General features: G+C 40.5%; 1 protein-coding gene and 1 long non-coding RNA gene across 19 annotated transcripts in view; one reads left to right on the forward strand and one right to left on the reverse strand.

Moving 5' to 3' along the window:
* The window catches only part of LOC111252790 (monocarboxylate transporter 9-like), a 30,283-nt gene extending 10,454 nt beyond the window's left edge, over positions 1-19,829 (forward strand). The window contains exons 4-16 of one of the 7 annotated variants that reach the window (XR_002674351.2): positions 1,974-2,117; positions 2,377-2,513; positions 2,871-3,036; positions 3,224-3,354; positions 3,558-3,827; positions 4,050-4,115; positions 4,357-4,517; positions 5,099-5,228; positions 5,466-5,607; positions 6,122-6,328; positions 6,520-6,551; positions 6,750-7,017; positions 7,803-7,991. Coding sequence is in view for 6 of the 7 variants with exons in the window: in XM_086993034.1 (XP_086849160.1) it covers positions 1,434-1,467; positions 1,974-2,117; positions 2,377-2,513; positions 2,871-3,036; positions 3,224-3,354; positions 3,558-3,827; positions 4,050-4,115; positions 4,357-4,517; positions 5,099-5,228; positions 5,466-5,607; positions 6,122-6,328; positions 6,520-6,540; positions 7,803-7,945 (1,752 nt within the window). In the remaining variant the exon portion in view is untranslated. Of the gene's footprint in view, positions 1-19; positions 1,468-1,973; positions 2,118-2,376; positions 2,514-2,870; positions 3,037-3,223; positions 3,355-3,557; positions 3,828-4,049; positions 4,116-4,356; positions 4,518-5,098; positions 5,229-5,465; positions 5,608-6,121; positions 6,329-6,519; positions 6,552-6,749; positions 7,992-19,590 lie in introns of those variants that run through there. The other 6 variants (XM_086993034.1, XM_086993033.1, XM_022811236.2 and 3 more) reach the window with 6 other exon arrangements.
* The window catches only part of LOC147754941 (uncharacterized), a 30,682-nt gene continuing 13,556 nt past the window's right edge, over positions 8,654-25,779 (reverse strand). For 3 of the 12 annotated variants that reach the window (XR_015330315.1, XR_015330310.1, XR_015330312.1), the window contains 2 exons: positions 12,447-25,566; positions 8,654-11,641 (listed from right to left, as the gene is read on the reverse strand). This is a non-coding gene — a long non-coding RNA (uncharacterized LOC147754941). The remainder of the gene's footprint in view (positions 11,642-12,446; positions 25,567-25,779) is intronic. The other 9 variants (XR_015330317.1, XR_015330307.1, XR_015330314.1 and 6 more) reach the window with 8 other exon arrangements.

Consider the following 25,779-nt stretch of genomic DNA (forward strand, 5'->3'; position numbering starts at 1 on the left):
TTAGTTTCGTGTTGTCAACTATGGCGCCATACGCAACATCTTTGCCTCGACGATCTACTGTCCGCCGTTGAATTCCATTACGATTAAGCGGGCTGCTTCGAACGCGCATAGAGCGCGAGTCTGTCACTTGAAGAGGATTACTAATAAACAGTCAAAAGTTATCCAGCGTAGTGCGTCTGTTGGGAACGCGTGTTATGGCGGATCGTGAACGTAAACGCGACGTGTACGCTTTCTCGATGGTACCCAGTGAGCTGGTCTGTAGGGTCACGCTTAACACTTTGCCTACTACATAAAAGAGCATTGAAAAGAGCTCTTCGCCCTAGCGCTTGAAAATAGCTCTTCATGTTAGGTGCTCACTTATTTGGTCGCGACATCAAACAGATTAGATACGTAACGATCATAACCTATCGTGATCTGTAACAGATTAGATTGTTTTTTTTTTTTTTTTTTGCAAATTCGAGTTTTAACTCGACACAAATTTCGATATGCCTTGCTCTTCGAACCGTGCTTCAAACATGAAGATAAAAACAACGATGGACATAATATTACACTATTCAGAATGAGATAAAGTGAAGTGGTCGCGACAAAGTGATTTGATATTTGCTTACTTTGATCAATTTCAATGACTTCAGACGTTGAATAGATCGCTCTTTTTGATGCCTGCTTCAGGCCTGACAAATCAAACCTATACAGCTAATGTTATTATTTATTTGTGCCGACTTTTGTGCGTAACGGGGTGCATATTAATATTATGAACTGTAGCATTCCAAGTTGTTGACTGACTTAAACCAACGATGTTCAGAAACCGTTGGCGACAATCTCAGAACCAGTTCATGTGAATAGCTGCGATACTTATGAGAGGTCACGAAGTTCCTACTTCACTGGGCAGCTCGCCGCTGCATTGATCCATCGACGATTGATTGCTACTGGATCCGGTGGTCGATCAGATGACAGCACGTACTCAGGCTTAAATGGTTTGGAACCATAAACGTTTCATTGTCACGGCTGGCTTTTTGAAGATCGCTGAGTCATAGAACAACATTAATCTTGACACCTGCCTCCGCTTTCAATTCTGTCGACGGCCGTATGGTTGCGTAATGAATATAACGACATTACTGACATCTCAAGCGTAGAACATGTACGCATATAGCTAGGAATGGTGCGCAGGCTGAGAGCAAATGAAATTTGTGAATTAAGCTTGGTGATTAAGTGAGACACGAGAACGGTGACCTCATAGAGGACCTCGTCAAAGCGTTGTCTTCTAGCTGTAAACTAAGCATGCCATATAAAATATTTCTAAAGCCGTACGATATGGTAGAATACACTCATAGCAATATTTAATTATATTCTACGCGATAAAGGGACGTTTCGCCGAAAAGTTTCACATCGACAAGGTGATTGCGTTACGGAAAAGAAACGTGCTTTCCCTGAGCATGGAAATTTACCAAAGGCACCAAGGTTATTGCGGTAAATAATCTATCCCTTTATGCATATGGCCACGTACAAAATACGAAACAAAGAGAATCTGTACTTATGTATGTCATGTCGTAGTACTCTTTTTTGACATCGTCACGTTTTCTTGCAATGGTTAGCTCTCAATAGAAAAGCCAGAGTGACCTAATTCGTTCCACGAGTTACTTCATTGGATACGGAATAAACAGCGGAACCTTGTCTACGAGCCAAACTATCTAAGGCGTCAAAGTCTGGACCTTTGTATTATAGGACTCAGAAAAACATTAAAGCAATTCTACACTGTAGGTCAAAATGTAATCCGTTTAAAGAGGCTTGTGCTGTTAGAAATATCCTTATCTGCATACGAAACCCGTAAGCGCAGTACGAGATAAGAGGCTGAAGTCTCCGCTCCCGCAAAATGCCAGTATAAACACCTACCTGTCTGCAGTTGCGTACACGCTTCAAGGTATCGTTTACGAGGAGCATTTCGACTTCAGCCTTGTCTTACCCCTCATGAACAGGTCCAGTATTCGGTCTACTCTCGAGGCGTCTCCCGATCCGAATAATTATAATCGCGTCGTCGTTCGTATCAGCGCTATCTGTTGCTCTCTGCTACTTTGCGCCGGATATAATCTGGTTATCGGTACTCTTCGGAATCATTCACGGTAAGTGTAGTCACCCCCATTAAATCAATTTGTCCCACAAGTGTCTCACTGATGTTTTATCACAGTGCACGACACCCAAGTGCAATGTCTATCAAAGGACGGTGACAAATTTGCCTGTCACATTGTTTAACATACATTTAGATATATAACCAAGATAATTACAACTTATCCGTGTTTAGCTTCGATTATATGTTGTGTGAAAGTATTGCACGGATAAGCCAATCGAGGAGGAGCCTTACCTAAACTTATTGACTGACAGGTGCTGCGACATGTGGGGCTGTGCTGATGACTCAGGTGTGCATCAATCAGCATTTCGTTGAAAAGCGGGGAACTGCAGCTGGCGTGGTCGAAGCTCTTGCAGCAATCAATGGAATCGTGTTCCCTCCTTTACTGGAGGTGCACAACTTTACTTAGTACATATGATACTCACTATAATCGTATTCTCATACGTTTCATTACTCATTAGATACATCGAATAGATCATTTGGCGATGTGTTGGCAGAAACCATGCATATGAAAAAAATACAGTTGAATTAACTTCATTATAAGGAAACATTCGGTTATTATATATTATGTCATCGCCATGGGTCAAGAATCGCGTTTTACCCATAGGGGCACATGGTGTTTGAATTCGCGGGTGATAGGCTTTCGTAAAGGACCACTGTAACTAACGAAATGTTCTTATGGTGCCATGAATAGTAGGAAACTATATTAGAGGTTAGACAACTCACGTTGCTTTTTCCCTGATCACAGTATTCGCTACGAAATTACGGTTTGCATTGGTCGATGCTCCTTTTGGGAGGATGCGTATTGAACGCCTTGGCGTTTTCGTTTGCTGTTCGATCACCATCATGGATGGTAGGAGATCCCACCGAACGACGAAAAAGTATATTCACAAACGCCGTCGTTGCCAATAAAGGTTTGAAAATAATTTTTACCTGTTTGACTCTATAAACTGGCCTAATCGAACGTTCGTCCCATTCGAATTGTATACGATACAGAGTTTATTTTCACGTGACTTTGTTTGGATATTACAGTGATTGTTCTGAAGCTCGCATCGCCTAAACTATAACGCCAGATAATCTATAGGCTTTCCGATATTTCAGGATTGGCAAGTTGGATCAACCATTTCCAGCCGCAAATGGAAGATGATAGTTCGGACGAGGATGAGACCAAGGGAACTCAGGGGGACATCCGCTACTACGTGAGCGAAGGAGGGGGAATGGCCACGTCACAGGTATATATAGACGGTACCGTTTGATCCGTGGCAGTAAACTAATCCTGCGGAAAATCGCATCTGATCACTAAAGAAGTATTCAAGAACGCTATGTTTACCGATATGCGTTTCACTTTCTCCAGCATAACGAGGCGCGGTTGTAGGTTCGCTGTAATACCAATACTAGCTTGGCCTATATGTTAGCTGGTATGTTCTTTTTATAGGTGGACACAGAAGTGCAGTTAGCAAGCATTATCCATCAAATTAATGACTCGAAGTACATTCAGAGTGATGGAAAGCTTGATTTTAGCACGATTCGTCAGGATCTCCAGGCAGCACCTGGCGCCAAATTCAAAAATAGCGCCTCCGAGGGTGATATGCACGCTGCAAGTAAAAGTCCTCCTCAGTACGGATCAACACAGCAGATTGAACAAAGCCATCTAGAACCTCCTTTAGTATCGGATGCCCCCAACGGCGCCAGCGATCAACAGCAGGTTATTAATCAGTCTATTTTGTAATGTTTGCTCGTTCGCACACAAGTAAAAGGGTTTACACACGCAAACCATGGAAGAGGAGGCGATGATATAATAACTTTTACCGCCATAAACTCACTAATATTATGCATAGTTCATAGCTCTCTGAGTATGATGAACACCAGGAATTTCGATACAAAAGACAAAATGCGCTGCTTGTATGGCTACCACGCCGCCTCATAGGTTTGTTGGAGAAACTTCTGCCTGACAAGTCTAGCGAGACCCACTTCGACTATGTCTTCTAATAGAGTAAGTCCTTGATGCTACCGAAGAGGTAATTCCGAGTACTTGTTCACACAAAGAAAATGGTCAAAGATGAGATTTAAAAACAAGATAAAATCAAACAGAAAATATAGATTATACGATATGGTTTGATGCAACAAGTCTGCCAGTTGGTTACTGTTGATTGATCAGATGACTATGCAAAGTAAGCAGGGTGTCAAAATTGAGATTTTTTTCTAATGAATGTCTATCAATTTGCATTATGCAGGTTCTGTTTATGCCGTTTCCCCACATCCCGACGGGTTATACTCTGTACTCGGAGTTCCGGCGCAGTTCGACCACGATTAACAGACCACCAAAGCTTCCCAAGGCACGTAGATTGAACGAATGTCACTCCAATGGACCCTGCGAATACCATGACAGCAAAAGGTATGCGTGTTAGTCAAATACAGGCAACAGCTTCATATCGCAGCACAGACACTGAGTATGTATAACCCTGCACAAACGTAATAGAATTAAAAAAAAAAATAGGAGATATTTGGCCACACTCGAAATTGTTAAATATAGTATAATCATCTAATAAATAAAGTTAACTAAAATACAGATATGACTTTCGTTTGAAAAAGAACTACTAAAGGCTTCTTTATTACAAACGGCAACCAATAAGGCTGGTCTCAATTTAGCTGACCGAGATTAATCCACGGGTCAGATACGTCATGCATAGCACTTGTCGCATTCACACCTTTCGGTAATTGTCTTTCTTTTTTTTATGGATAGTTATATATGCCGTACATATTTTAACCCTCAACCTTAGCAGTGTTTCAAGACCGAAACATTAGTAGCGTCTGGATGCAAAAACCCTAGCACAGAAGCGTGAACAGCTAAAGCTGGAGAATTGTTTTTGAGAAGCTGTCTCAATTCGACCCAAGCTCTCAAATTCAATTAAATGTCTATAGTATCGATGTCCGGACTCATAATATGACTCGAACTTTCCCTAACACTTCGCGAAGGTACAAACTATGGAAACGAGTTCGACCGTTCTTGACCATCACCTTTTGGCATCTGACGTTCTCGCAGTTTTTGGTGCAGCTGTGCTTGGGGGTGTTCCTGCTTACGATCCTCGATTTCGCTTATGACAAGGTTTGCATCATCTGCACCAGGCTTGCGAGACCTTCGTGCGTAGTCCTTCGTATTTCGGACCAAATATCGCATTTGTATTACGCTAATGGTTGTTTACTATGGAAAGAAACCGAATGATTTCAGCAACTACAAAGTAATTTATCTGTACGCACGGAAAATAACTATTGTTAAAACTTAATTAGTAAGGTGAAAGCAAAGCGGATTCTATCTTTATGGCTATTTATTGATTTTCTATAGGCATTCCCGACAGAGGAGTCAGTGTACTTTGTTTCCGCTTTTTGCCTCGGAGATCTGATGGCCCGTCTCGTAACCGGCTATATTGCCGATGCAGATGTTCTTCCAATGGAACTTATAGTGCTGTTTGCCTGCAGTCTGCAAAGTAAGTTTGCTTACGGGATGTGTATCTAAAATAGGCGTTATATAGCATAGGTGAAATTTTCATTGGCTTAAATGCTTAGAATTTACGTTCGATACTGCCGCTGAGCCTTGCCGTAGGCGATTAACTTCGGACACCGGTCGTAGTGTGTTTACGTCCGTATATGTGCATTGTTTATTTATATTGTAAAGAAGCGATATTAGAGATACTAATACGGAGATGATTAGCTAATTTCAGCGGTTTTTAACGATAGATTAATATCTCTCTCGACACATTGGCAATGTCGGTGTATGCAGCACAAATGAAATTGGTACACCTGGTGGATGAAGAGAGGTCACAAAGGCTCGTACAACCGAGTGTTTTGTTTGATTGCGAACTTAAGGTGTTCAGGCTCTGTACGAAGCGTATTTTTTAAAACTTTACGCGCGTTTTACGAAATTAACCTTATCTATTTATCATTACGTTGTCTATTCTAAACTTATGATTATTTTTCTTTATCACGTTATTCATCTCACAGGTGCCATGTTCCAATGCCTGATGCATTCGCGCTCGTACGTGGCTTTGATACTAACAGCTGTTGGGATGGGTGCATCGCACGGAGCCCGGATTTTCCTGTTGCCAATGTTCATCACGAAGAGTTTTGGCCTTCGCAGGCTTACGCTGAACGTGTCAACGGCTTCATGCATCTGCGGGCTGCTAATGCTCGTGCGACCTTTCATTATTGGTACGTGTTGACCAACACGCATTTACCTAAGGAGTACTCGGCGAAAATCAGAAAACCCAGAACAGTCGCACCATAAAAGTGCGGAACTGACAGAGCCTCGTCATTACTCGATTTTTTCGTAGGTGAATTCGTAGTCAGCATTAAATGCTACTACAATTATCTCATATATACGTTTGCTCGTGCTTTTTCAGGATACTATCGTGATGGCCAGGGTTCGTACAAGGTAGGCACTGCATAGCACATTCTCAATCAACTGGTTCTTATTTTTCCATTCACAGACGCTATCTTAGGGGAATCTAGTCGCATACGACTTAGACCTAAGCCAGTTTAGGGCAATATGCGTGTAACATATTTGTGTAATAAAATAATTGTGTAAAAAGGATAAGCTTTTTTTTAATTTAAGAACGCTTTTCGTTTGCAGGAGTTATATCGGTTACTTTGCGTGGCCAATGCATGTATGGCCATTACCTGGCTCTTCAAGCTGATGCTTGTACGAAGGCGTGATCGACCCAATGTCACATTATAAAACTTAATCCATATATTCGGATATCTGCCTATTCAGCCTTAGATGGACAAAATCCCCACTATCAATCGTCCTCGATTGACTGGCGAGTTGTGACAGCTAGTAGAACTAACTGGATTTTCGTGATTTGAGAAGTTTTAAAATCGCACAGACGTTCGTCTTTCAAGTAAGGCTTTGCTGTCGATTTCCAGATAGTTAGGCACTGACATATAATACTAGCTTGTCTTTGTTCAGAAAAAACGTTGGGTACTCAACTTCGGATATCGTTCAGTGTGTCTCGAAGATGGCACAGGAAAAGTAGCGCCCGTGGGGTAACGGACGGTATCAATAGCGTCTCAGTCCTTGTTGAGATTTAGTGCAATACGCACCTATACGACACGCGGTGGCTCGCTGAGTAATTTATTTGTATACGTTTCACTACGAAAGCAGTATGGCAACTCTGGCAATTAATAGGTATTGTTGTATCAGAAATCACCACGCTATTTGCATAGTCCGATTATCGGTGCCTAATGGAAAAAGGCTGTCCACTTACGCCTCGACAATCGCATATATGGGATGCATATATATATATATATATATATCCAACAACAAAGATATATATATATAGTGTTGAAATTTCTGTATACAGAGTATTTATATCCCCACACAAGCAAGCTACTAGAAATGACCACAATAGAGCCAACATAAGCTAAACACTGACCTTTTCATTTGTTATCTAAATCAGTAATTGACTATATCTCTATAAATACATCATCTGTTGTGTTTTGTTTCAAAACGCCAAGAATACATATTTAACGGTTAAACGCTTGAAATTTCGCTGAAGTTTTCTGTTAGGCCTGACGTCAGACGGTGGGCGTTTCAATACAGGCATCATCGAGATGTCCCTCTTTAACAACAACCTCGATGTGCACTTCATCGCTTACTTACACTGACATTTTGTGCTTGTTCCAGCTGGGAGAAGGACAACAGATTTCCAGTGTAGAATAATGAAGGTCCTCTTTTGCTACAAACACCGAACCCTGTGGCAAATTTTGAATTGTCTGCGCTATTGTGCCTGCAGACTGAACAATTGTTCCTTCCTAGCGACTATGTAGATACGTTTGTTTGGAATAAAATTCAGTGAAAAATGCTCATCACGAAGTCCCGAAGAAAATTTCTACTATTCAAATGCACTACATGAATTGTTCGGAGGGTAAGAGGTCACAGACTAATACCATTATGAAGGCGTGTCCAAATATGAGGCGACGACTATTAATTTTTGAAAAATTCATTTTTATAGAGCTAATCCTAAGCGAGGTTAAATATTATATAACATAAGGAAACTAGAGAAAATCTATTTCAAGCGGCCTTCAAAATGCACGTGAGGTTTTTCGTTGAAGTGTTCAGGTTTGCCAGGTAAGATAGTTTGAAGCCAGATGATAACGAGTCATTTGGTTTTCATTTTTCTAGTTCTTGCAAAACTATTAATATGACTCTCGATTTAGGGTGTTTTTGCAAAAGGCGTTCGAAGTAAAACATCGTTGTGTGCCGGCACACTTTTATCAATGCAGGAAAATTTGGCTAAACTTTATCGTGTTTGAGACATTGATCATTTGAAGAAAGAACTTGAAAGCAGAATGAGCAATTGCATAATTGGATCATCTTTTTTATGCACATTCGACTTATTTACTATAGCGAATTCGGTTCCCGTTTACTTAAATAGTTCAATTAAATATCATAAGTAAAAATGTTTGATTTGGACTTTAGAGATAAGACCATTTTCTGCTACAACAACAGCCGAAGTGAAACATTGATCTGCTGTGTCATTTAAGCCTCAACCAGCGTTATTTTATTGAAGCTCACATCCTTAAAACTTGATGGGGTACATGTAGATATACAGATGTTAATGGTAAACGTATTGATAAAAGTGTACATATAAGCGTATATCACAGTTCAAAGTCTTCCTTTTAGAGAGCGCCAGGTATTTCTTCCATAGAAAGTCGGCTTCCCCGCTTGAGAGCTTCAACTTGGTAAACCATTGGTAAAAGGATTATATATGCACAAAATCATATCTATACAGAACATACGTGAGTGAACTATATTCATAAAAATAGACAAGACAAAACTGTGTAGTTGAAGATTGCTTTGTTGAGAGCACGCTAGGCAGAGGAAAATCTTAACGTCTGATGAAGAAACACGCAATTTTTCCCTTTGGAGAAGAGAACCCGATGGGCCCTGGCCGACGACGACAAGCTTAATTCTTGTTCATTTGACGTTAAGCCTTGACCATTTTGCCGCTCATCGAGAAGAACATACTTAGCATACACATATGGGTACCATGAGGAGATAAAATATAGACCGACGAATAATCTAACAACGCATTGCTCGTTTCGGTTACTAACTTCAAGCTGTCCCCTAAAACAGATGATAAATCTGTTCGCGCCGAGAGGTAATGCTAAAATGTTGCTACGATATTTCTCGTATGGATGTATTTTGCAAACCCTATTCAAACCGATAGTACGCAACGGCATGTCCACTTTCCCTCCTAATGCGTTCTCGTTCAGATAGCTTGCTTCCGTAACGAGTTCCCGCTGCGATACGCTAACTTACTATACATAACACTTGATGAAGTATCCTTACCTGGGGAATCGTACGTCCATCGCAACTTACCTAACCAAATCCCAACAACATAAGTTTATCCGCCGTAAAATTCGCGCCAGCGACATCAATTCAGCTTCTGCTTTGTTTCTATTTACTAATAGTGAAACAACCATGATAATAAATACGACTTTTATGCGGATGTAATATTTTCAACTATAGTATTCATTGAAAATTTTGATTAAATAAGCTCGGCATGACTTCTAGATTTAGAAATGCAAGGGCGAAAACCCAGATAGCATGCTCTTTTAATTCCGGCGGCTGTACGTTATAAAATGAACAAACATCAGTCAGCTTAGATATATCGTGCCGTACTACAGAACGTGCAATAAGTGTACATTCTACTGAAACCGGTGTTCTCTGTGGAATAATCATCGAGATGACGACGACTTTAGCACAAATTGTTCAAGGACACATTTCGAGTAAATCTGACATTTTCGAAATAGGGGATGGCTTTCCGGTTCTTGTGATACAATTGTTCCACTGTATGTTTCCATAAATACACAGAGTTTTCCTCCAAAACTTGACGTGTATCATTGATCAATGATAGTTCGTTTCGGTCAACATGAAGTAGCAGGTAAAACGTGCGGACGTTTTTGGCGTACATTACACGTGAATATTATAGTGGAACTATCCACATGATTTATTCTATACTTCAATTAAACCGACGAAGCGCAGCGATAGTTGTCAGGGGACAAAAACGCGAAAAAATTTTGAAGAAAAAAAAAGTGCATCTTCTAGCCATATTTGACTGATTATGGTATTACCCAAAATGATCGAGTAAACTGTTGTCCTAAATAATTGTTTAGCTGGTGAGGATATCCAAACATAAAAAGTAAAATAATTTTATAATAAAAAAAATAAAATTCATTCGTTGGTGATGCAATTCTTATCGCGGCTTCTACGTTATTACCATTATTCCGTATAAAGAGTTCTCCCACTCCACGTGACTTGTAGCTATCGCAGGACTCCTAGTTTAGGTTGCTTAATTTAAATGTCCGTTATTGTCGATATAAACGGCCTGAGCTAAAGTGAATTCCCAGATCTCTAATAGTTTTCATGCGGATTCCTGCTTCACTACGAATGTTCCGACCTTCATCGACCATTAGTTGTCTTTAATGGATTAGATGACCGTACTTTGTTATGGTCGTACCTCGAGTCATCATTTTCATCCAGGATCATCAGTGTATGATATTATTTGGGCTCCTGTTTTTTGCTCGTTGTTACTGAACGAAACATTTGTGACAAGCTGTGAATTTTGACGGTTTTATTTGGCGTACCTTCTACTTTCGGGGCACGTTGGTAGATTCTACTGTTAAATGGTGCCATTGTAAGTGTTGTCGAAGACACTTGGCTAAAAATATTCTGCGCTTGAATCGTCAACATGGCTCAGGTTGTTACACAACACCATATTGTCCAGTCATATCGCCGTAAACGGGGCAATCTTGGCCCTGTTAATGCTGTTTCATGTACAATGTATTGACGTGATTGAAGCTATAACCTCATTAATGCACGCGACAATACTGTGACAGCAGCATAAACATCCCAGCACTCGGAAATAGCTACTTGTTTAGTGTCAAGCGTGTAAGTTATTTGGTTTAACTTAACATTACCTCCGAAATACACTATACTTAAGTTACGTTGAAAGACTCTTCTGATGTAGCATAAAATAAGACCAAATTATCTTTAGCGTGAATAAACTGCGTCAATAGAATATTAAGATAAAGAATAGCCAGCTATCCAGACCTCGGTTTCGTCTTATACAGTTTCAGAATCTTCTCTTTCCGCATCGACCGCGTTGTCACATTGAGCTGAAACATCGTGAGAAATGTCAGCGTTTTTGCTAGCGACGGTAACGGCCGCACAGCATTCTATACCTTCCGACACGGAATACCCCTCTTCCACGTAAATTAAGCGTTGCTTTGCGTTGCCTTAAAGGTTTTCATTTCTGAAGATAACGAGACCATCAATTGCGTAAGGCGTCCCCTCAACAGCGATGATGTCCCAACCATTTTTCCTGAGATAACCTCACCGGTGCAAGGAATCTCGACCTTAGAATCAGTAAATGTGGAGTCTGTTTCAGTCAGCACGCAATGTCCCGTCATCCGACGTGCACGAGCCTTCTTCATTAATGTGTTGTGATCAGGTGGAATCTGAAATCAAACTGGGCTGTTATTTGGTTCAATATGTTTCGGATTGCCAGTATTTGCAGATAGTTTTTCAAACGAATGGCAGTGTTCGTAATGTGCTACAATTCCAGCTATGCGGCCGTCTGGAACAGCATCGACAATGTGTGAACAAGCACCTTTTGCGATAGTATCATGAGCATACTACACCCCATGAGGGATCTTCGCTAGAACTGACAGTATCTCCACCTACGGCGTGCTTCTCAATTAGGATATCCTTTCCGGCATGGAAAACGTAAGCGGATTCGTCGTTAACAACGGAACCCGTTGTATAGGAGTTTGTTTCATTGGGCAGTACATATGAGACACCGCTTCTGTCAAGAAGATGATACAAATCTGTGGTTACCTGCGCCATTGTCGAATCTTGATTTTGATTCACCTCATCGATTTGATCACTTTGATCCACTTTTTAAAGATTAAAAGCACTTAATTTTTTAAAATAAATAAAATAAAAGCACTGTAACAATCTTTTTAGCCTTTCGGTTAGCTTAACGTTCGGCGAGGAAGGGCGATTATCTTTCTGTTCCATTGATTGGCCCACCTTTGTCCTTAAACATTGCTGTAAGTGAAATACAGCAGGACAGTAGTTGTGAAAAAAAAAACGTATTTGTTTTTATTTACACAAACCTCACAATAGTGGCGAACTGGAGGCCTCAGAAACTTTGTTTTTGTTGAACCGCCGACATGGCTATGAAAGAAAAAGCTACAAAATAATGGGTTTGATTGGAGGCTGTACTTTAGAAAGAAGAGGGAAAATTTAGTTTTTGCAAACCTGTTTGCCAAAAGTGGTGAACACAAATATGGCTACTTTGGTACTCCGCTCGTTACCAAAACAATTGGGTGTCATCGATTGCTCAACAGCTTGCTGCGTTTACGGGTGTTTTGTGTAAGTTACCTGCAATGGGATTGAATGCTGTTATTTCCTTGACTGCTGCTCTTTCGGTTTGATAAGTAATCGAACTGTCCAAAATTAATTGGCCGACATGTAATACTGCTACGTAACCTTGTCCAGAACACGTCGATCTGATAGAAGCTTCTGAAGCCTGCCCAGCTGCCTCGTCACCCACTCGTCACCACAGCAGACTATGGCAGGTACTATAGAAGTCAGCTTTAGACGCCTCCAATGAAATACATTGACTAGTTATACATGTACACATATTCAAAATGTGACCTGTGCGTACGTATCATGAAGAAAAAAATTATTCAATCAATAAGGAGCTCGCCTATAAACCTTTTCTGTTTGTGCATCCGTGATAAGAGCTGATCCCAAAGAAATTCTAAACCAAGAAAACCGCTTTGTAGTATAGGCGATTTATCCATACCTAGCAAAACCAGTCAACGTATAAAACTCAAGTTAATAAGCGGGTTCTGTTAAACACAGAATGAAAACAAAAATCATTTAATAGCTATTTTAAGCTTACGATGTAGCAGGTAACAATAAAGCACGAGCATGACCTAACCTAACCTAACCTAACCTAACCTAACCTAACCTAACCTAACCTAACCTAACTTAACCTAACCTAACCTAACCTAAATTTGAGGAATCATACCAGAACCGGCTTTTCTGCTAAACAATGAGCTGGAGGCATCTACAGCTTTCTCTCGTTATTGTTGTGAAGATCCGCTAGGTTCTTCACTAGAAAAGGTCATGTAGAAGAAATAGCTGAAATCAGATTTTTATGAGCACGATGTAAGCTTCTGGAAGATTTATGCCAATGAGTAGTCAATATTTGTCATTATTAAGAATGCCATCATTGGTAGCGTCAACATTTACTGGACAATAATAATAAAGGAGGTAATATGTCGGTGAGATGAATCATGTAGTAGATATAGAGATACCTAGTGTTCGTACCGATGGAATATTTTTTACGACGATCTTATAAATGCAGGCAAAGAAAGTTTTCCATGTTGAACTTTTGAAATTAGTCCCAAATTAATTTTCTCGGCTCCTATGAATGAACAAAAGCTAGACGCTGTAGCCAGATAGTTCATTGCGTATTGTAATTATTTCATCTCACTCGTAAACTACTAACTTAAAAGCGCACGAAAAATACCTTTATAACAGTAGCTTACCTCTAGACGATAGGGCTGATGTGAACACTTGATCATTGGCGCTGAATGAACCTAGGTGAAGATAAACGACAACGGAAGGACTCTTCGGAACACATGAAGATCCTAATATATTAGCGAAATTTGTACTATTAATGACGTTCCTTAGTGCCTATTATTAGATATTTTGTGTCCGACGATTGTTTGCGCTAAGGCTTAGCACGTCAGTAAAGTACAGGTAACGCTCGTTGGCCGTGCCGTTACGCAATGTCGACAACGCAATGCGTCAGCTGTTGAAAAAAGCTTACACCGTTCACACTTGCGTGGCATCGTATTGTTTTGCGATGCTGTTTGGACATTCGAAATGTCCTTAATGGCGGCAGATGAGCAAATTTTTTGTTTTGCAAAAGGTCCTGTCTTTATACTATAGTATTCGATATTTTAGTCGCTGAAGGGTGCGCGAAAGATGACTCGCACAAAGACTGAAACGAAAACCAGAGGCGACAAAATCCGATACGCTATACCTGATTCTAGACAAAATCGTTCTGAGGTATACCTTATTCATTTTTTATTTCATTATTTACCCTCCAATAAGCTGTCTAGCTTTTCTAACTATTGCGTGAGACTGCAATTTCAAAAAAAGTTAAACAGATTGACGGAAATTTCAGGCTCGCTCTCTCTCTCTCTCTCTCTCTCTCTCTCTCTCCCTCTCTAGTCGAAAACAAAAGCAGGTCGCGCCTAGATAACTTTTTCCTTAACATGAAATATGGAAAACGACTTGTTTTTTTTTTGTCCATCTAGAGTTGCTTGCGAAGACGCTTTAAGGCATCAACGCTCAAGTGTTGCACAATAAACAATGGAACAAATTGATTAATTATATATAGTGCAGTGTCTTTTTTCTATTCAAACGATATAGATGGAAATATTTATCACGTCTTCGCTAGCTAGTATCTACGATACTTAGTATTTCTAGTTTTTTTTACCGCAAAATATTGATCAGATTTGCTGGAAATCATAATTCGAACGTCTCATAATTACAAAGGGTAAAAAAAGAAACATAGATATAAGTTGATTGTGCCGTTACTTCTTGACTATACGTGGGTGCATGCGAAAAAGCCCAACTAAATACATCCCAGTGTATTCGGAACTATTTGGCACACTCAAACGTGATCACGAATCGAGAAGCCATTGATTGTACTTCGGACATGAATTTTACGCAACTAATGGAACGAACAATGCGCCGCAAATGCCGTTTTACGTCACCACTCTAGTAATCTACCCGTGGATTTTTCTAAGAGATTGATAAAGACTGACTTTTCTAGTGAGGCTATTTCATTTCGACGCCTATCGGCACTCATGCAGCCCTATCTGTAAGTTTACCAATTTCAATTTCAATGCTCAGTCGTCCATTTTGGCCAATTAGGAAGATGATGAGGGGCAAATTTAAGAAGTAGCATTAGCATATAATAGAACTGAGCCGCTAGAAACTGAGTTGCGAAGTCTTCAGCAACAACTAATGTCCTAATATTCATCAGAATCGAAGTTATCGAATACTATTGACACTAGGGGCAAAGCGGGATTCCTCATAAATGCACAAAGAGTATTGGGTTAGTAAATGTACCGTAAAAAACATAGCACCTTCAAAGCATATGAAAAAACCGCAATATAATCTAAGCAAACACACATCGGATTTATTATTAGTGTTATTTTATAGACCATTTATTGAGGGGCGAACGGGTTGCTACTTTAAAATCCGTGGTATTTCAACGCAGAACCTATGAAGTAGCAGAGGCTTCAATTCGATATCCAAAAAGACTACAAGGATAAACGCTTATGTTAACAATAAGGAATTCAACCGTCTCAATAAAACTTAATTAGGCCACTTTCCAGGTTAACAGGTTAATTAGTGCGTGATTGCTAGAAGTTTCTACAATGTTCTATTCCTTCACGTTCGTTGTAGGACTGGAGTTCTTGATGGATCGAACGATCTCAGAAAAGGACCGGCTTCGTTTACAGCCCGAGACCTTTGCCCCAAATACCGACTTGCGCTAAAACCCGAATAGAATTAAACCTGAACCCACACTGACCCAAGAAGACAGTACTATTATTATGAATAAATATCAGGTCGCCCCGTTTAAATATACGCTAATCATCACTGCCGTAGCGTGACCTTCTTCTGGTAGGGCCCTAAAGCAGTAACGTAGAAAACAATCAATGGCGGTATAGGTCACTGGAAGGTGTGACAACACTGTAACCCTAATTATTTATAAAATCAGAGCGAGTAAAAGCTGTAGTACCTACGAGGTGTAAATCGCAGTTTTTTTATTGGACACGTCTGGTTTATGTGGCGCGCTTTAATCACTTGTCTCGTGTCCACATGCCGTATGTACATCGGTACGCTGGGACTGCGTACAGATGCTAAAGATGCAAGTTCGACAAAAGCGACTTGTCGAATTTTACGCGCGTTATAAATGACAGCTGTACAAATCCTTTGCTATTACAGGGTTCTCCTATGCTATTGAATCTGGAATTTTTTTTGCATTTGGTCCCATGTTCCAGTTGTGCCGAGTAATAATTAAACATAACAAGGCGGATTAACCAGAGACATCGAACTGCATGGAGCACCGAGCTCAACAATATCTCTAACGCATTATGTAGTAAGAAGAATTTCCGAGCGTCACATGATTGTCTCGGAATTATTTATTAATCAATCCAATATTACCCGGGCTTGGCCGTCAGGCTAATTCATTCTTATTTTGTAATTGTACAAGTTTTGAGGTCTCTAACGTCGTCACTGTTCAACTCCTTCCGGTTATTTTCCATATAGCATTATTCGGTTAAACTTTGCTTTCGTCTGCTTACTAAATATGAATCAATTTTTCAACAATAGAATCGACTTTTGTCGCAAGAGTATATGACATTTTTGTTAGAACAATCTGTCAATGGGTATATCCAGCGAGAATCGCCAAATAAAAACGTCGAAAACAAACGAAAATCGAACTCTTTTGCTAAAAGCCCAAGAGACTTTGTTCGCCGATTAGCATCGTCACGCCAATGGCCTTCTGCGTGCCAAAAAGCCAATTTGTAAATCTTCAGACTGCGTTTCCAGTTCGCGCAACTGGAAGATATATGGATGTATAGAGTACGCCAATAGCTATACCGCCCAGTCCGTATCAAGAAAGCTGTAACAAGGCAAATTTGTATGTCAAATCCCACTCTTCCCACAATTTAATAAGCGTACGCGACCAAATGCAGAAAAAGGGTTCTATGGGAATAATAAGGGAATAAGGGAATATGTCTCACTGCGCATTCACTAGGGAAACTTACGGTCACCATCAAGAGCAAGTCGCTGACAGAACCATGTTCACTCTCCTAGCGTAACTCAATGGTTTAACGCGACCTATAAGCCCTTTTGCAAGTCGAATTGAAGAGCCGGGCTTTGCTTATTTCCCCCATGAGTTTCGCTCATTACTATGTGGTTGTGGTAACTGAACCTTTGTTTCACAGACGCGCCAAAAAAGCTAGTTTTAGGTAGCATGATTACAGGTATTATATTCGTAGGCCCAATGTAAGTTCGACTAAGTTCTCTGTTAAAGGAATTTGGAAACTCGGACATATTTGCTAAGAGACTCGAAGACGGTTTCATTCGAATGGTCGAAGGCTAAAAGACGAAATCTGGCTTCTTTTTTTCATCCGGCAGAGGATAGCAAATAGTAAGATATCTCTAGATTTACTGATCCCCTGTGGTAGCTTAATAGGCAACAATAAATCTGCTGATCTTAGGAACGCGCTGTGGTTCAGGTTCGAACTCGGACATAGACAAACTTTGTTTCGTGCTGGGAGCCAGCCGTCTGATGAAACATCTAAACATGACACTGGATGTAGAACTTGAAACGTAAATGTTTACTGCAGCTTCTGAGTACCACTGACCGAAGAGCGAAAAAAAAAGCTGTCCCTTCGGTGAAATTAGCTTTACGTACTTTAAGATGTCTGTGTACTAGACTGTCCTATTCGAGTGGCAAGTCCAACAATATCGAATTAGATCATAGTTTTCTACAAGCATTTTTATATGAAAGCAAACGGCAATTTATTCAGTGTTGACTTTAAAATATATCACATGTCTGCTAAAAAACGGTGCTGTGCAATGCGTCATTTATGCCCATTTGTTGACCCTATTTTTTTGGCAAAATACTGCCACTAAAGCCTGCAGTCTCTCACAATTTTCGGTACTGGACTTCTTCTGGACATTACCATGAGAACCGTGAGGTACAGTATTCAGGCGCGACACTTCGCCTAGGCACATAATGCAAACTTCATGGTAACAGCCCGACGGGGCTGTTATTTTCCCTTAACGATCTCTTTAAGTAGTTGATCCGAGATCCGAAACCATAACAATAAACTGGAGTTTTTTTTCAAGGAAGTACGATGTGAAATTTTTTCTTGTCCTCATAGAGACGGGTGGTCGAGTAGAAACTGGTATTGAGTAGAGCGTTAGCGTTCATATAAAGAAACGAAATAAATTTTCAGTGTCCCGTACTGCAAACGAAGTAAATTCAATTAGAGTAGCAACTTATAACTTTGTTCTGTCCTGGGAATAATCATAGAAAATATGCCAGCATACATTAATTAATAGTAAACCATTGTTCTAAATGTTTTGTTACACATACGCTGCGACTGGTGTTTGAATAGGTGCTTAAAGGTTTCCATCCTTTTTTTTTGTTACACACGCTTCTACGTATTCATACGTACGATATTTAATAGCTACCATAAAAACAGGATACTGCGGCCATCATTGATCTTACAACGCAATCCCTGCTTCTCTGTACACACCGTACCGGCTTCCTGTAAGGCTACTGAAGGTGTCTGTGTCTTTGCGGTAGTCTCGCTTTTAACACGTCTTTTCTACGCTTCATTGCGTACTTGTCCATTTTGACATGAGCACAAGATTTTACTGTTGACCTTTTCACGAAATGGTTGTAAACGTCCAGGCTACAGCCTTCGCTTCACAAACCTCGTTGGGGCTTCCCTTTGTATCGTAACGAAATCTACCTTTAATTCTCCTTTTTGCTAGAGTCCTAGCCTAAATTTCTAACGACGTCAAAAGTGCCGTTGATCGTTTACTATAGACATCACACGCGTAAGCATTAGATTCTATTTTAGCTGTTTTCATTTGTTTGCCGCTGATGTCTATTTTCTTGTCTAAAATTTATTGTTCCCATCTTTTCTCCTGTATACGTTTGAGTAGCGGAAATTTGCAGGCTAGGACTTCAGAAGGACAGCATATTTTGTCCAACTCAGTTGAATGTTTGCCTACGTACTCTAAGCCATTTTGACAAGGACAAGATCGGCTGGTCGTGACGGTACTATAAGCTTTACACTGCCATTGACCTTTTTGTTCACCAGACGTCCTCTCGGAGTTTGCCTTTAACACAATTCCTTGTCGTAATTGAAGTATGACACACCCCCCTTCTTTCCGTTTGAGAAGTACCTATTTGTATAGTGTATTCTTATTGTGAGATCAAAGAAACAACTAAATCAGATGCTGAATTTGAGTCAAAAAAGCCTAACTTATTTCAGAAACGACTCGTCTTGGCAAAAGCTAAAGTTAAGTACGTCCAAAGCGACTCTCCTCATCGGCAGTACGAAAAGCTCAATCTATCTAGGCTGGAATGAAACGATCAGCTATTTGGATGGAAGATAGCATATCATTGCATACGACGCCTATGCGCCTACGGACTCCCAGGCAATCCGTTATTGACTCGTACTTTTTTTTACACTTGAGATAATCTCACAAGCGACCATGTCTAGTAATAAAATGTCTCTTATAGTTTCTTTTTTGCTAAAGTATAGACATTATGATATTTCAGGTAGATGGTATAACTTGGCTGAGGCGTTAATGCACCTTCGATTATAGCGTCTACGCATGGTTAGCACTTGCAACGGCTAAACAGACAGGTCAATGATCCAAAATAGGCTCTTTATACGGACTAATATACAACGCAATGCAATACATGAAATGTGTACCTGCAGCTGTACAAAAAAAACCAATTGAGCTTGCAGCACTCATCTGTTAAAATTCTTTAGAATAAATCTGAATAAGAATCAAGCTGATTTTACAATTTCTGTTAGCATAATAAGAACAACAATAGAAAACCAAGAGACAATTCATTCATTTTTAAGTGTGATAGTTGATAAGAACTTTCTTCGCATAGGTATTGTATTAGAACGCTAGTAATATAGATATCATCATTAAGTAAATGGCCAATATGCAATTCAGTTGTAAGTATTTTTTTCTCAGATATCTTCCCTTTTTTCCCGTGATAAACTTCACCACCAAACAGACAGATAGGTATTGTCTAAGGTTTTTTGTTGGATCTACTAATTTTACGAAACTGTGACCTCATGGTCATCTCTCGAGGACCATCTTGATCTTATTATGGCTTCTTAGAGGATCCGTTAACCGCTCCAAACGAGGAAATAGCTCCAATATAGAACTGTGAACGATGGCCTAAAAAGCCAGAAAAAGGCATCAAGTATTCTGACGTTTCTGCGTTGATCCTATGATTCCGAGCTACGATTAGTGTCTTGCAGCATTGTAGAGATTTGCACACATCTCCAATACTGCCAAGTGTCTATACCTGTCCCATAAAAATATAATAATGGGAATAATATTAAAAAAAAAAAAACTAAATTTAGTTTACCGCCGTAGGCTATAGGTGTCGTTTTTTAATAGGTTGTTAGTTTGATACCTAAAGGTTACGACAAGAATCTGAAGAGGTTCCACCTTTACGAATCGCCCCACCGAACAGGTGAGCACAAAACCGAATCACTACCAACCGGTCAATATGACAGCTTGAGCTCTAGTCCACGTGTGGCCAAGAAATTATGTAGAATGGGTCACTTGTAACTCCGGTAATGAAGTTAGTTGAATACAGAATAAGGAAGTGCTAGACCAAGCTATCAGGCTTAGGACCGTGATGATGAATTTGACCGAAAGTGTGCAGAGAGTTATGTTACCGCCGAACTTACAATTTTTTAACTACACCGACAAAGCCTGACCCATTTACTAGGACATTCGAAACACCGATGGACGTATACGGCTGGTCGCACACTAGCGTTGCTCCGAAGTGCTCAAGGAATCTGCGAAGCTCAGTCGAATTCAGTTCGAATACGCTATGGGTAACACAAAGGTGGGGCAAAACCCATCTATTGGACCGGTTTCCACGAGAAGCATCACCTCACGCAGTCGAGCATTATGTGCGCTTCTGACAAAATGTTGGGAACCTTCACTCGTATTCACATAGAAGCGGTTTCTTGGGTCAATGGACTGGGGTTGCGGAAGCCGACTAGAAACTGCGCCAGTGTGACGACTTGTGAACTGCCTTACTACAACGTTGCTGCGTAATTTCACGGTCTTTGTGAAGTTTATGCACGCGAGTGCCGGATGCACATATAAACAACTGAAAGTCAGCTAGCGTGCCTAAAGCAGGTCAAGCTTCCGCGTCCGATATAGGGTGTGCGTGTGCGAAATCGTTTTCAGGCAAAGTATCTTAGCGGTACCAGCATCTTTTGTACATGCACGGCATGAAATAAAGGACTTATAAATACAAAGCTTTGGATGGGGCCCGCCATTGAGTTGGGAAGCTCTGAGGTGACGAATGTCAAAAGAGCACTCCTTGCGGACCCTCGTCTGACGTACTTACATAAGTACTTTACATAAAAGTAGACGTTTTTGGTTACATATTCGTTAACGGGCCTCTGTGTTAAACCGAAAGGGACGCAGCGCTAGTGCAGATCGCACGCACACAGGTTGAAGCCGTGACTATGTCGTAGAACTCCGAGAAGATGGCTGGACACGCCGGAAAACTACAACGAATACCAAAATGCCTCTATATCGGCCGCAGCATTTACCTATAGGTTAGGAAAGTCATAGCTAGGTACATCGTCACTACAATACAAAGCTTCAGTTAAGATTTTTCACGTTTCTCCGCGATGTTTTCATGATGTCAGGAAATGAAAGAACTGCGCGTGCAAAAAGTATGTTGTTGTGCGAATAGCTATATCCACATTCGTTTATATGGTCTTCGAAGAACTTGTATTTTCTATAAAACTGTCACAAACGCATTTGCTTGTGAGTATTACGCTAGCATATGTAAGTACCAATATCCGAACTCGAGTCCACATGGGTCGAAGCGTATCTTGTACTGTTACACTCAATACACTTGATCTGTGTAATGCAGGGATTATATAGACTGAGCAAAAGCTACATAAATTTGTGTAGATGGTCAAGTTGGGTGTCTCAGACATGAACCGATTAAGAACATGGAACTGAAAGAACTATCAGTTTTGTTCAAAAAGCCTATACAGAAATTAAGGACATAAAGCATTGTCTGCCAAGCGATGATACCGCTAATAACAATTAGATCATTATTATAGACGTAAATGAATGCCGCAAACATGATTGCGCAATTGTGATCGAATATTACTCAGGTGACTCGTTTAAGCGTAACATTCTTCTAGCGTTTATATTCTATTACCAGCACTTGGTTGAAAAACTGGCTTATTCCCACCTCCTAATAGCTCCTTTTCATTTGTGTAAACACCCACTTCACGACCTTTTTCCGATACGGTGCTATGGGGATATGGCTAAAAGAACACGATGTTCGTGACGATCCCATGGGAAAAATGAGCAAAAGACTTTTGGCACAGGCATGTTCGTACTGTTTTCAGGGAGCAGTAACGATTGGGCACTAACGTTGCGTTTGTGTTAGACTAACCGGCGCTAAGGCCGGGGGCCGTTATGCCTATGCACATGTCTGGTTTTCTTAAATATTCTTTAAGTGCCTGTCTGAGGCGCTGTTGCCCACTCGAGTCAAGTAGATAGACAGCGGCAAAACATCTCCCTTACCGTGCAAATACTCTTCCTTTCGTGTTGGCGTAACTCTGAGGATGATTCCACTCGAGCGAACGAAATCGGCGAAGACGGAGCCGAAAAGGACGATAATAACGACAACGAAACCCGCTTAATCCTACCTCTCGGAAGGAGAGCTAATAGCCGAGCAGTGTGAGCCGTCGCTGTTTAACGACAACCGTTGCCGTCGAGCTCGAGTTGACGAAAACGAACGGCACACAGTTAGCGCATCGCTTCGCTTGCAGCGAAAGTCCCCCACAGGGGCCGAAATTGAAGTGTGTTCAACCTGCTTTCATAAAGAACTCCGCCCGACGGGACTAGAACGAGGTTGTGACAAGACAGTGGCAAGAAACGGGACATATGATAGCTACTGCAGTAGCACTCACTATTCGATAACAATGAACCACATAACAGAACATATAATGGGGTCGCAACTGCTGTCTTTTCTGCCGTTTATCCAAACTATCCCCTCAGGATGATTGGAAAGGGCAAGATCACTTTTCGCCGACTTTAAGTTCCATGAACGCATAGAATGTCTCTTTTCAACGCCATCTTTGCTCCGTGCTGAGCACAGGCTCGAAGTGCTCGCAGACTCGGGAGTACATCTGCGACTGCAAGACTGCGTCGGAAACCTAGGATGAAGGACGTGACCTATGTTTTATGGTGGAGTAACTAACTGCGCTGTTGTTGTGTGCTTCCTGCATGTGAGCGCCGTTTTCTATCGATTGAGACTTTGCAAGTCTGGTACTAGGAATGGCAGTCTGCCAATTATTTATAGATTGGGAATTAAGTATAATTTTGAAATATTAAAAGTAATATATGCAGCCGGCATTTCTTACTCTGAACATTTACGTTGCAGACATTAAACTTCAAATGAATAAAGGCAAGGTAAAAGTTGTAAAGTTTAAAAGAGGAGGGCTTTACGAGACTGGCTAGTTTCACTTAGACGATAGAAGCCTCGAAACAGGTAATTTCTTTGGATTTCGAATGAATGATAACGACAGCACCAAGTGTTTCACTGTCGTAACGCACTGAAGGTAAGGTTGGGAAAACAAAAGATCAGGCAGCCACAACCCAACAGCTTTTTCAACAGAGAGGGGTGTTTAAGGCAAGAACATTTATAGAAGGTGGTGTTCCTATGTTAATAACACAGTTGATAAGTATGAAGAAAAAATCTTAAAATAGAGAATATTTGTATTACTTAATTAGATTAGATTCATTTAAACTATGAGTATAAAATAGTACACGGTAAAAGTTTGCTTGAAAATACACCTGACACTGATGAGTATTAATAAGGCTCCTGATTCACTTTAGAAACTTCCTCTTAGATAACCCCCGATGATGAGCCTTAAGTGACAAACTGAGGAATACGCAGTTGATAATTTGGTAGCAACCAATAATAGTTAAGCTTTCTAGCAAGGAGGTATTAAGAATTTGGTATACCGCGAAGGGGGCTCGAGTTAGGGGGCAAGACAGTTAATCAACGTTCGTGGAAGGAGCCCGCCAAGCGTTTGGCTCTGGCCATTATATATCTATATGTATACTTGCATCTCCCGTTTTTCAGAACAGCCGGGACAGCCATCAGCAAATGAGTGAGTTGAATGAATAGGCACAATGTCACTACGCTTGCAGTCTATTGATTCTATCATCTAATGTGGAAACGAATATATTGTGAATTGAATGAATGCTACACGTCCTTAGAGCAAGAATGACACGCGGGCCGACCTGACAAACCTGGATCAATGAACTAATTCGTAAATTTAATTACACAGCCTCACGAGAAGCTAGCTTACTGATTTCTTCTAAAAGTTATCACTATATACATTGGCATTTACTACTGTGTTTGTTATGGCTTCATTACGACATGTGAACAAACCATTGCTTCCGTCATAGGACAATGACGGATTTTGCACTTTTACTATTAAATTTCATAAACTAGCTCTGCCTGAATTAATTTTAGTTGAACTATATTAGGCGCCGGTGCATGTATTACTAGCACTTTCACATGCCTATACCAATAGTACGTCACTAGAAGAAAGAAGGACCAACTCTATCTGGGATCACAGTACACTTTCTCTCTAAATCCTAAGCATAAAATATATAACAATTCAGTGCCGAGCGATCCGTTCGTAGGCTAAATAGCGCAGATTGTCAACAGGCTACAATAGCTGACACGTATAAAAGAGCTCTTCGAATTACCTTTAAAAGTCTAATTAACAAGTCGTATCCTAGATAACATTTGGGTCAGCGTTTGCCTCGTAGGGCATCTTTTCTTCTTTCCCAAAGCGATAGTGATCATATCAGGCTGTAATCTATCCTGCTATCATCACATCGTGCTGACGAGCTCAATTAGAGAAAGACACCAAACGCTAAAGCTGTAAGGCTTAACTTAATTAATCCTAGCTGAAATAGGTGTCCTCCATTCCAAGATTTCGAATTTAGGCGCCACAGTTCTTTAAGCCACGATATAGCCCCTGAGGACAGCGTCCACACACTACGATATGAACCATCGAAGAAAAAAGTTGACAATTTTTTTGGGTGATATCTGTTTGAAATACGCCCAAGCTAACACCGAAGTGACATGTTTATATAGCGATTCATTAGTTGTTTTTACCGATTGTATTTACAACAGTCTGAGAAAAAAGTACACTTCTAGATGAATATCGGCGATTTTTTCATTGCATATAGACAATTAGAAATAACTATATAAGAAATTGCCATTTCATTATCCTACGGCAATGGACAAGCCACAAAACCAGGCATTGCGCCTTGGCCTGCTGTGCGTTTATTATTGTGCTTAGTTTATTTTATTTCATTTTTTTTAAATTATACCAATCGATGGAACGTAAAAAAGGTTATTCGATATTACGTCTGTTTTCTGTAGACGTATCCTTAATTCAGCAACAAAAACCTCCCGATCCACCGTGCAAATCTGCAAAGACGCATTATGAAGAATCAGAAACGAAACAATAAATAGGACGTAGAACGTACGTTTGAGCCTTTAAAGACCTTTTAGTCTTGGTTTTCTTTGTCTATTTTTTTCTACTTCCTTTAGCAGCTACTAATGGAAAGGTACTATAGGCATGCATAGGGTTCAGTGCTTCCTAGAAATAGGTTGTGGTGTATCCGAGCATAGACAGATTTC

This window comes from Varroa destructor, unplaced genomic scaffold (genome assembly GCF_002443255.2).
Source record: "Varroa destructor unplaced genomic scaffold, Vdes_3.0 BEIS01000006.1, whole genome shotgun sequence".
NCBI lineage: Eukaryota > Metazoa > Arthropoda > Arachnida > Mesostigmata > Varroidae > Varroa > Varroa destructor.